Source organism: Ahaetulla prasina, chromosome 5 (genome assembly GCF_028640845.1).
Source record: "Ahaetulla prasina isolate Xishuangbanna chromosome 5, ASM2864084v1, whole genome shotgun sequence".
NCBI classification, from domain to species: domain Eukaryota; kingdom Metazoa; phylum Chordata; class Lepidosauria; order Squamata; family Colubridae; genus Ahaetulla; species Ahaetulla prasina.
Window position 1 is genome coordinate 30,168,696 of NC_080543.1, and position 12,685 is coordinate 30,181,380.

Consider the following 12,685-nt stretch of genomic DNA (forward strand, 5'->3'; position numbering starts at 1 on the left):
TCCCACATATTATTTCAAACATCACTATTACTTTTAGAGCATGTTCCTCTTCGGAAAACAATCAATCATCCCTGAATATATATTAACCAGTGGAGTTTCACATGGCTACCAAAAATGCTACCATTTTTTTTTCTTTTTTGTTATGTTCAGAAAATGCAGTACTGTACTGATCAAGAGTGCTGCCAATTCTTGGAAATTCAGCCCTCGGATAAAAAGGGGATTTGCTTCCAAGCTTGCATTCAGGATCAAGAGAGAAGCCTTCTACTAAGGCAATATGAAAACTCTACATACTGTGCAGTGGTGGGTTTCAAATTTTTTTACTACTGGTTCTGTGGGCATGGCATGGCTTGGTGGATGTGGCTTGGTGGGCATGGCAGGGGAAAAATACAGTAAAATCTCCATTCTCTCCACACTCCAGGGGAAGGTTACTGCAAAATCTTCATTTCCTCCACATCAGCTGGGACTCAGGAGGCAGAGAATAGATGGGGGCGGGGCCAGTCAGAGGTGGTATTTACTCAAAATTTCTGCTACTGGTTCTCCAGAACTGATCAGAACCTGCTGAAACCCACCTCTGATACTGTGGTTGTCTCTTTTCAAAGACCTATATTAATTCCTTTTCAACTGAAGTTGTTTCAAAGATAGCCCTTAGCAAAAATCAAAATTGGATTATGTGGTTTGAACACAGAGTAGCATATAGTTTTTGTTACAGAATGGTCTGTTAGTGTTTCATTTGTGTAGGCTGGAATTCTAAATGAAATATTCCAGAATTATTAGTATTACCTAAATTATACAGTTACTGAAATGTATATAATATTGCTCGGAGCAATGTTTGCCAACAGTTTTATAAAGTTTTTATTAGACTAGCTGCCCAATTCATTCCCTCCAGTTCATCTAATTCAGGCAGTTATATTCTTAAAATGAAGCCACAAATTATGGTTAAATTTTGCTTAAATAAATAAAAAGCAATAGCACAAAGTATATGTGACAATCAATGTTCTAATCAACTCTAGTTATTCTGAGCTTGGCCAACCCTATAAAGCTGTAAAATTTGGTTATTTCAACATCTCTTTAAGTGCCATCACATTTTAGCCTGTAACATTTGAGATGTTAGGAAAAAAACTACTCTTCAGGGTTTATAAACTCAGTCCTAGCCATTTTTCCAAATACTTTTGAGAAAAACTGGGCAAGCTTATTTTAACTCTTTGCTATTGTTTTGAAGGAGAAGGCAAAAGGTAGGAATTCTCATTTATTTGACAAAAGTTAGAAATTTATATGATAAAGTTAGAAAATTAAGGAGGTGTTTCACTTTTCTTGGATAAGAAGTAAACATTGGAAGTTCTGATTTTGGATTTTAAGCCAGGAAATGTCACCCTCTATTTTTAATTTACTCATTCAAAATCAGCTTGTAATAGCCTATCCAAAACTGAAATAGAATATGATAGAACTAAAGAAGCTTCTTGGATGAGAGGTGAAATGTTTTCAATGGAAAAGGAAAAGTAGTCCAGTTGCTTTTTGGAAAAAAACACCTTTGGGACAACCATGACCTGGATGATTGAGAATCTCCATAGACATTCAACTATCCAAAAGTTGTCTGAATAAATGATCAGTCTCCTCTGAACTTGGTTGAAAGTTTGCCTGTACTAGAGATTTTAGTGCTGGATCTCCAATATTGTCCTATGGATTTTGAGGGGATTATTCTAAAGTGAAAAGTTTGAAAGTCTAAACTGACATTACATTCCTAAACTATAGGTACTGATTTCAGTACATCTCATCAAAATAATAATCTTGTAAATTTTTGTTCCATTAATAAAGGAGCTACAATCTTCACTGGAAACTATTGTTTTGGCTGACTCGGCAGGCCACTGTAAATAATTGTCAGACTGTAATTACTTGAGTTAATATTCTTGTTGCCTGACTGCTATTCTCTTGTGACTATGTACCTTTTAATAGTCCTATAAATACTATAAACCAGATTTCTCCAGCTTGTTGCCCTCTGGTCATGTTGGATTTAAACTGGATTTTTCTCTCCAACAGGAAATCCAACACTTCTGAAGGTACTAAGTTAAGCTAAGGGAAGAATCCTAAATTCTTTTACACGTGTCTGTTTAGAAATAGCGTGAATGCTGAAACAGGCAGAGGTCTTAACATAAGACACATAAGAAATTAGAAATTACTATCTTATAAAGATAGTAAATGCAGTTAATTTAAGCTAGAGTATATTGGGGTCTAACCGAGTGAAAATAAATTCCAAACAGGTGATTTTTTTCCCCCAGAACACTTTAGTTTATATACCAAACTTCATTTTGTATAGCAGTATCTACCTATAAAGAGATAGATGTAAATATATACACATATTATACATAATAAAAGATATACAATATTTATATTGTATAATAATAATAATAATAATAATAATAATAATTACATATTAACACTTTGAAATAAGCTTCCCAGAAGCTTTTAAATATCAAAACTATACAGGACATAAAGTTTACTTTTAAAAGTCAGAAAGAAGTAGCAGTGAAAAAAGGTTCTTCAGCGAAGGCAATCTATAAATGTGGACCACTTTGGTATGTAACAAATCCAAATAATGGCAGAATTTTCCAAGCAGCTCTTCTTTAGCTGGCATGCAAACAAAGTTGTAAATCCAGTGGTTGTCAGGTAAGCATGGCAGGTTATACATGCAGGTTCTCCATCTTTCAGATTTTTGTTTCTGGTCCCTCAGCAATCAGAGGCTGAAATGAATTTCGGATATTAGCCACTTCAGCTAAACACAGATGTCCAAAGCCTTTATTGTACCAGTCTAATGAATGACCTCTGAAGGAAAACAAAGAGAAAGTATTACGTCAAATTACTAGTTTCTCAATCTCACCTGAACGTAAAAAGAAATTTTTTGCAGATTTCTGACAATAGATACACCCACAGATCCTGTGCAGAAATTTCCAGACACTGGAAATGGGCCAAAGATTCTCCATCAGAGTTTGTTTTGTGCCTGCAGATTTGCAGTAAGACATAGGTCTTTTCTGTTTAAGTGGCCATGTATTCTGTTTATTTGGCCATTACCCAAATCAGTGCAGGTGTGCATATATTGGAGAGAAGGGAACATTTGTAACTTCTAACTTGCTTGAGGTTATACATTTTTCAAATGTGCTTTTTCAATTATAAATCTGACCTAGCAATTGCTTAAATCTAAGTACTGATCTCTTCAATCATAACTGTGTTTAACACTGAATTTAGAAAATAATTTGGGAGGAACACCCAACTACTAGAATCAATCATGAAATGACATAATAATTCTGGAATGCTTGTATGACCCAAGGCTACTCAGATACATACAACAGCTCTTGTAATGTACATAATATTACTGTAGAGTAAATTCTATTGGATTTAATGAATTCATTCTTGAGTAAATTTAGAGTCATGAGATCAATGTGTATATTTTCATTTCCAGCTAAAGGATGAAAGTTCTTTTAGTAATTATACTGTCCTACTTATATTGCCAAACAATGCTCAGGAATGCTAGTTGTGCAAAAAGATTGCTGACCAAGATATTGGCATTGATCTTTGTAGAACTTACTTAAGGTCAATCCTGCAGATGTGTGTCAGTCGAGATTTTCCAGAGCCACAAGGTTCTATTAAATATTGGGAATCCAGGACAACTGCTCGCACATCCCCCATCAAAGGAGTTTCATCGTGTTCTACAGAGATAGCCACTAGCACGCACATCCCCTTAGGCAAATCTGTCCTCCAGGCCCTGTTTAGATGGGTTTTTAAGAAGAAAATGATAATTGGAGGGGCAGCACTGCAATAAAAATAATGGCGAGTATGTTTGTTTTCCAGCCTTTCCCAAACCTGGGCTGTTCAGATATGATGGGACTCATTCCACAGGATTTTTAATCAGCCAGCTTCAAAGCTGATGGGATCCTCAGTATCTTAGAGTCTCATCATGTCTGGAAAGTGGAGGCACAAAGTTCTGGAAAGTTACTGAATTCTTTCGAGCGTCCTTAAATATACTGTGATCATATTTTGTTTATTATAAAGGACAGTCTTTTATTTCAATAAGCTATCCTTCAGATTTATTTATTTTTCAAAAACTCACATTTGTCTTTTATTTTGGGTTTTATTGTACGAATAGTGATTCATGTGAAATGTATGGAAACTGAACTGTCTTCTCAAAATTAATTTACATATTCAGTTTGATTTTAGATATTTTTATTGGAATATGTGTTTTTGTAACTTTTTCCTTGGTTTTGTTCTTCAATGTACCTTTGTAAAGCAAAGTTATAAACATAATTAAAAATTGCTTCCTTATGAATTGCTTTCGGATTTGTTCCTTTTTCATGTATGTCCTTGATTTTTTCCGGGAAACTATAGTTACCATATTTTAGTATAATATAAATTCATTTAATAATTATTATTGAAAATATGTATTTTATTGCATAATGTCCTTTTTAGGTTGTTTCCTCTATTTGTCTCACACTTCTATCACCATACTAAGAATGATAACAGATATGCTTCTTATTTTTTTAGTGATCTATTATGTGAATATTTTTTTTACAGTTATTTGCTTCCTGTCAAAATAAATTATTTTCCAGGAAAACAACAGCTATTCTCATGGGAGCAGAGCAAATCCAAAAACTTGAGACAGCTGCATTGATTATATTTATGACAATATAGATTAAACAATATGTTTTGTCAGACATCTGGTTTGAGTAGTTTGCAGGATTTTATGGGAACACTCCAAAATAACGCATAGATTACACAATGTCTTGATTTTAAAATAAATTGGAAGAAAATTAATCAATGAAGCCCCAAGAGAGATGACCATACATAACAGAGAAAGCACAGATATATGCTGAGATCAGCCTTCCCTAACTGGATGCATTCCTGAGATTGCTACTTTTTATACTGAGAATTGTTGGAGTTTAGGTCCATCTGGAGGATAACAGCTTTAGAAAGGCTATGTTGGACTGTAAGTTAGCTATTATATTATAATTAGTTGCTTCTTTCTCTAAATTACCTGAGAAGTAAAAAATCTCTAGTCGGATGGGGAGCCATACTATTCAAAACATACTGATAGATCTCCGTCTGCTTATCCAAGGTTTCTATTATTTTCCATTGCAAGAAATCCTCATCCCAAAGATGCCTTTCTCTTAGCACACGGTTCAAGACAACTGATGGAGGAGCCTCAACTTCTACAGATGCCTTCCATAGTCTTAATGGATTTCCATCTCCAACCTCAATGAAATGGAAAAGAAGAGATTGCATGTTAAGCATACAGCTGAGATACAGGCTAGAAGGCACTGAAACACTATTGTGACCCAGAAGATCCACTAATTTCTCTCTCCATCTAAAGCTCTGTTGGGTTAGGAGCAGACATTTTCTAGTACCAATTAAGTTTGGAATCCCTGAATTAAGGAGCTAATTGAAATTTGAGAATTTAATTCCATTTAATTCCAGGAAGCAAATCAATTCCATGCCAGCTTATGTCAGGCCAAGATATGAAATGGATCTGCAACTGGAAACACAAGATAAGCAGAACAAGCAAAGTCATTTAATCACCTTTCAAAGTTATGATGGACTTAGGAAGGATGCTTTATGGTCTGTAAAGCACTTCTGGCTGTCACAAAACATATTAGAGGGTCACTTGACTGCATTTTGGCTGCTGGCAACCAGCTCACATTTGCATCCAATTGCCGTGTCCTGCAGTCACATGACTGTGATTTGTAGCTTTTTTTGTCACTTGCCACTTCTTCTTTGGAAGAATGAATTCAGATTTATGACGATGTGATTCACTTAATAACTGCTGTAAAAACAGACACATGGTGCCTTGATTTACAACTGCAATGAATTATGATTGAACTTCTAGTCTCAATTGTGCATGTAAATTGAGACTATCTGTAGTGAATATAGAGACATCCCAAATATATCAGCTAAGTCAGGATCACTTTTCTCATTGTGCCTTAACCAGTGGTGGTTTGCTACTGGTTCACCCCAGATCAGGTGAACTGGTAGCAGCAGCATTGGGAGACTCCGCCCACCTGCTCGGACGTCTTTGCGCATGCGCAGAAGTGTCATAGGAGTATGTGAGTGCCCCCAAGCGAACTGGTAGTGACAGGATTTGAAACCCACTACTGGCCTTAACTCTACATTTTTCAATTCACAATGGCAACATCAAGGGACATTTCCAAACAAGGTTTAATATTGGGCTGTTTTACAGCCTTGTTTATATAATTGTACACAGGAGCTGAAAGACATCATACCCCACTAACAAGGTACATGTGTCTTCCATTAAAAAAGCATTAAAAAACTGCATCAAAAGTTTGGTTTAATAATACAGAAGTCCTATATCTGAAAACACCTAAAGACTTTTTTTGGGGGGAGAAGGGATAAAATATGGTTTATAAAATGGCATATTTTAAAAAACCCGTTTCAGTGTACAATATGGATATTTCAGTAAAGATGGAAACTATTGTTTATCAAAGTTACTGTGCAGAAGTAAACAAATTATTTTGGTTTCAAAATTACTTTTTTGTAGCAGAGGTCTGTATTTTCCATGCTGGAACAAGTGACCCATCCTTTGAATTTGTCCTTAGCATCTTTACAAAGATTCTGTATTAGACTTTCTATGTAGGTCTGGTAATTCCCATTTTCTTCATCCATTTGTTTGCCCAGATCCTCCAAAGTTGGGGAATGTACTTCAGCCTCAATGTAAGAGTTCCGAGACTGGCAAAACATCTCATGTGGAATCTGCTCCAAAAAAAAGAGGATGGAGGGGAAAATAATGTTATTATTGATTTACTTACTTTGGCTTCTATGTTGCACCATTTCCAAAACCTCTCAGTGTTTTACAAGTAATAACATGAAAAAAAAATCAAATACATCCACAAGGTAACCCCAATATGTAACAATGCTTCAGACATGGGGCATGGACATTTACTAAATTCACATTACTAAAAATACTTAAACAGAGAGCCCATGAAAATGGTATCAAATCTGGGACCCTTAAACTTTCTCAGCAAGTTTTCAGGAACTATTTGAATATGTATATATATATATAATTAACATTTTAAAACTTTCCATGCTTCCTATCAAGATTACATGAACTCCAGCTAATTATGTCTTTCACTGTTTTCCCCTTCATCCTGACTCACTTCTTTCATATATTTGTTTTGTGATTTTATTCATTCTCTATATATATTCAAACTACTTCTATACATTTCTTCCATACCAACTGTGGGTAGTGGAGGAGGGTGTGCAAGAATCATAGCGTGATGCAGGAAGAATGCATGGGGGTACACAAGGGGGATGTAGTAAGACACACTGCAAATTATGAAGAGCGCACAAGGTTGTAGAGATGCATAGTCTGGCCCAAGGAAAGTGCAGTGTGGGTCAGGAGGGTGCATGGGGATGCGAGGGAGGTGTGTGGAAAGTGTGTTGGCAGGGGTGGGCTTCAAAATTTTAGCAAGGGGTTCTCTGCCTGGTTGCTGAGTGGCCTAGTCAGCCTCCTGCATCATGGTGGGGAGGCATTTTTGTCCTACCCAGGCTCCGGAGGTTTTTCTTGAGCCTCCAGGAGGGCTAAAATGGCCTCCCCAGGCTCCGGAGGCCCTCTGGAGGCCGGAAACAGGCCTGGATTTCCAGTAGGCCTGTTTTTTGCCCTCCCCGAGCCTCCGTGCATACTTTGCACTTACCTGCATCCGAAATGGGCCGTGTGGGGACTCCTAGGAGGGGCACAGTGGGGTGGGTGGGGCCAGCCAGGAGTGGGATTTGGGAGTTCTTTGAACTGCACAGAATCTTAGCTAGAGGTTCTCCCGAACCCTTGAGAACCTTATTAGCTCATCCCTGTGTGGTGTGTGGAAGTGGCCAACACAGAGAAGATACACAGTTGGGGGAAGACTTACTTCAATAACTTGTGACCTTCTCTGAAAGCTTCCCCACTGACTTTTTGGGGAAGCCAGCTCTGGTCTGCCAGCAGCTTGCGGACCTAGCAGCAGAGTCGGACAGTGAGGAGGCTGGCGAGGACGATGGGCCAGTCCTGGAGTCAGGGGAAGGCCTGGACGAGGGTTCTGCATCAGAGGCAGGGATGGGACCAGGGCCATCTGGGAGCAATGCGCGGAATCCAGAGCCTCCAGAGGTGGACAGCAGAGAGGCAGAGGAACAGGAGGAGCCTGTTCCTAGTGCACATATGAGAAGAGCTGCCAGAAGGCAAGAGCAGCTGAAGCAAAAAGGACGACTCGGGAGTAAGGCCAGAAGATGATTGGTCACTCCCATAAGGCTTAAAAGCGCAGCAAAAAGCCGTTGGGTTCTTTGTGGAAAAGCAATGTTGATTCCAGTGCTTCTTGTCAGTGTCTCTTGAACTTTGTGGGGTTTTTGCCACAAAAAGCCTTTGGCAGGTTACCAAACACAACAAAGGTTGGTGATAAGGCCAAAGGACTGTTTAGAAAGAATTTGTTTTGGACTAAGCTGAGAATGAATTAATTCTCAGCTGTTTTAATAAAATAAGTTTGTTCAGGACTGAATTGTGTTTGGTAATCACTCCTTGGGCCTCGATCACAACACCAGTAGGAAAGATTGCAAATGGTGTTCAAGTGATCTGGGGGCTTTTGGCAACTTTTCATAAGTGTGAACTGGCTGCCAAGCAACCAGATTGAAATCATGTGGATGTGAGGGTGCTGGCATAGCCCGAACTCTGAAAACTGGACATAACCACCATTTGTTCTGCACTGTTGTACTTGGAACAATCCCCGACTGAATGGCTGTAGGTAAAGAACTACTGTATGTGCTTTTGCCTACATTCATTTAGTACCCATTACTTCTTGACCCAATCTTTTGTTCTACCACACCAGTCTGAAGTAAGCACCCTGCATCAATCAATTTAACTTTATATTTCTCCTGACATATCCAACTTTGATTTCCATATAGCAATGGTTCTTATTCTTAGACATTTTTTGTTCCTTCAATGAATAATGTTTGATTATAATTGACTGCATACTACCATTTTCTTTGTACTAACAATGTACGTATTAAAAGATCCATCTATTCTTCCATGATTAATTAACATTTTACTAAGTACACAAATTCATCTACTTGCTCTGATTTTCAAGTATTCGCTTGATTTCCCTGTTAAATCTTGCTCTGTAATACATTATTTTTTGCATCATATAATCTATTTCACATTTGCAGCAATACATAATCTTTGTCCACAGATTGGGCATCCGTGTCTAATTCTCTGCTTAGTGTTGAACAATTTACAAAAAAATTCATATAGTTTCATGCTTGCTGTTCTTTAACCATTTACCCATAATTACTGAATTCAGCAACCATACTTCAACTCCACGTTTTCACAAAACTTTCCTTAATTCAAGCCAATTCACTTTATTTTGTTTTCTAAATTAAGTCATGTGTCATACACTTTCCTTACCTATAGAAATCTAGTATACAAATATATAGTGGGAATACCTGGCTTGATACAAATACTTGTCAAAATGGTCTTGGAATAGTAAGTGATCACAAACTGAATCTCAACCAGTACTTTAATGCATCTGAAATCAATTTATGCAGATGTGCCAGAAAAATATCCAAAGAAATACATCAACATATTCTAGTATATAAACTTAGTGCTTCATGACATTTTTCCTTAGGAATAATGCTACCTAAGTCTTTCACTTACCTCAAAAAGTCTATCACATTCAGTGATCATGTGTGCCAGTCCCTGAGTAGCTGCCAGATTTTCACTGAGATCTTTCTGATCTGGCTTTCCTGTTGTGTACTTCTTTTGCATTACTCTGCAAGTAAATGCAATGTTTTAAATAAGATAAAAGCAAAGGCTGTTCTTGAGTTGACAGTAAAAGCTGAAATGCATATACCTTTTTTTTTTCTTTTGGTATCAAGCTACACACAGTTCAAGACAATATTCTTCTTTTATCACATTATACAAGAGAAGAAACACCCGGTTTATTGTTGGGGAAAAGATATGCCTTAACTATTCTCAAAGTACAAAGTAATAAAAAAGCACTTAAAATAGACTTCTTTGTGTATTACACAAGGAAGGTCAGCATTATGGCACCCATGGGGAAAACAAAGGGCATTAAGGCGTAGTTTGAAGTGTGAATCTGACCTCCATGTTCATTCTGCTGGAAAGAAAAATGTTTGGGACCATTTAATGGGGCAAATCAAAGAACGATTTTGCTTTATGTATGAATGATTGCTATTACTATATTAATTAAGCAACAATAATAGAAAAGCACAGCCTGTTTTGAAAAAGACTGGGTTCATTTATGAGTACATTTAGCCTTGAATAGGTAATCTAACACAGAGAGAGAGAGAGAGAGAGAGGGAGAGAGAGAGAGGGGTATGAAATGCAATAAATAATCCAACAATATCTCAATAAGCCTATCATTATTACTATTATTGTGGCAGATAAAGTGCCCTGTATTTGTCAGAATTGTTGCTAGGGATTTGCTCCATAGCAACTCAGAATAAGGTCTTCTATTGAAACCATACTCCCTTATTCCTAATTCACAATATATATGCTTATATTTTTGAGCAGTAATAACAATTTGCCAAGGGCAGACCCTAGCGAATATAAACGCCACTTCAAACATGATTGAATATTGGACAATAATGGAATTACTTTTAAGCCCAGAATGGAAGAATTAGAGACAACTAGTAAATAATCCCCACCGTGGCGAGCTTTCTTTCTTGATGATGTTGAGGTGAAAAAGAGAAGGGGCCAGACATACTGCTATATTCATGGAAGTCATTTGATTCTCTTCCACAGAGGTGACATCATTCAAGAAGCAGAGCAAGGTCTGCAAAACCTCCCGATTTTCATCTGACATCAGCATTATGGCAGCCTGAACTGCCCGAAGCTGTTGTTCTTTTGGAACATCTGTAGAAAAAAAAGGTGCAATTTAATGAAACTTGATTCTAAGTACAAACAGGATTGCTAGAACATCATGTGGAATTTAATCTCCCAGACAGGGAAATTTTACTTGTTCACACAGAAAAAAACTCTGCATCTTACATATTGTTTGGTTTCTTGCTTCATACATAATTTTATGTCATTATTTGAGCAAGACCCAGTAGCCTGGTTAATCTATAATGCTAAACCATTGTTTCTGATTTACAAGCAAAATCAAAACTAAGACAAAATTAAACCATGTTACGGAATAGTGCAATGTTTGAACATATAGCTTAGAAAATATGTCTCCTTACTTTTGTATAAGCTAGAAGTTCCCTTAGCCATATTAGTTAAAGGTGCTAAGACCTAAAGCAAAGATATGGCTTTTATCTGGTTGGTTCAGGATTAGAGGATTATCCTGATTCAAAACTGAAAGGGATTTAATCATAGAGACAACCTTTAGTTTAGCATATAATGAAAGATAGCATATTTTAGATAGGATATAATGAGATAGTATCCTGTAAAGGGACCTCTATAACATATTCAGATAGTCCAAGCTTTCTCCAGCATTATCATCTGCCAGTGGAATCTGCTTATGTAACAGAGGCCCATGTATGAAGACACAATCCTTTGAAGCAGAACTGGGGCATGCATGGAGTGGTATAGAGAGAGATCAAGAGAAATTCCCATCCTGTTAGCATAAGATCCCTTGAACCAGAAGATTCCTTCCTATTTCTTTTCAGTTTCTATGTATGTATGTATGTATGTATGTATGTATGTATGAATGTATATATGTATGTATGTATGTATGTATGTATGTATGTATGTATATATATATATATATATATATTTGCCCTGGAGAAAATGCCCATTATATGTTATTTCAGAATCATTTTGAATTTAATCTTATGTTAAGGTTCTTAGATATAGAAACTATTTACTGCTTTGTATGTAGATACTCTACAGGTAATAGTGCAATTAAACTGCATTATCCAGAGAACAGCAAACATGCATTCTCAATGTTTTGACATCTACTGCTCTACTGAACAGCAACAGCATTTCCAAACAGTGTTCTTTAAATATGTTGGATGATAAATCCTCTAATCTGTAGCATGGCCACAAGGTATATTCTTTAGTACAATATTCATGTACTTATTAATATTTTTATAGATTTAAGTGCTGATGCCATTGAGGCTCTGAGAACTGATGGTAAACCACATCACCCTTATTCAGGGATTTGCTGTTAGATTTCATTAGAAATCTAATGAAGCTCTGGGAACTGCAAAAGAAGACGCTGCCCTTCTTTAAAAGATCGAAAGGCTTTAATATTCCATAACTATTCCCTAGCCAGATGAAACAAATTCAATACATACACTGATAGATGTGGAGAAAAGTTTCTCCCAGCTTGCTCGTGAGAAGAGGTTCAGGCAGATCTCTGAAAAACTGCTTCACCATATCTGCTACATCGTATGCAGACTGATCTTCATAGCTGACATTTTCAGGAGAGCTTTCATTCATCTGACGCAGTGCTTGTATTCGTGACTTCACACCTGACTTACGGAAAAGACCCACCTACAATATATACCATAATAGATTATATAATGTCATCATCATCATCATCATCATGCTAAATCAAAATACTATTCAATTCAAGCTTTTAAAAAAAACATCTTTTGATAGTTAAATATGGGGTTTTCAGTGATACACCTAGCAACAGGCTTGGTATGGCCAAGAAATTATTTCAATTCAGAAGATAATTACTCAAACAAGGCTGGTCCCGCA

General features: G+C 36.9%; 1 protein-coding gene across 9 annotated transcripts in view; it reads right to left on the minus strand.

The window, feature by feature from the left end:
- STARD13 (StAR related lipid transfer domain containing 13) overlaps nucleotides 1–12,685 on the minus strand; it is a 116,378-nt gene continuing 103,693 nt past the window's right edge. For 4 of the 9 annotated variants that reach the window (XM_058185164.1, XM_058185157.1, XM_058185161.1 and 1 more), the window contains 7 exons: nucleotides 12,277–12,475; nucleotides 10,684–10,891; nucleotides 9,671–9,785; nucleotides 6,529–6,750; nucleotides 5,021–5,238; nucleotides 3,578–3,754; nucleotides 13–2,817 (listed from right to left, as the gene is read on the minus strand). In XM_058185164.1, the coding sequence (XP_058041147.1) occupies nucleotides 2,700–2,817; nucleotides 3,578–3,754; nucleotides 5,021–5,238; nucleotides 6,529–6,750; nucleotides 9,671–9,785; nucleotides 10,684–10,891; nucleotides 12,277–12,475 (1,257 nt within the window). In that variant the 3' untranslated portion in view covers nucleotides 13–2,699. Of the gene's footprint in view, nucleotides 2,818–3,577; nucleotides 3,755–5,020; nucleotides 5,239–6,528; nucleotides 6,751–9,670; nucleotides 9,786–10,683; nucleotides 10,892–12,276; nucleotides 12,476–12,685 lie in introns of all 9 variants that reach the window. The other 5 variants (XM_058185156.1, XM_058185155.1, XM_058185163.1 and 2 more) reach the window with 3 other exon arrangements.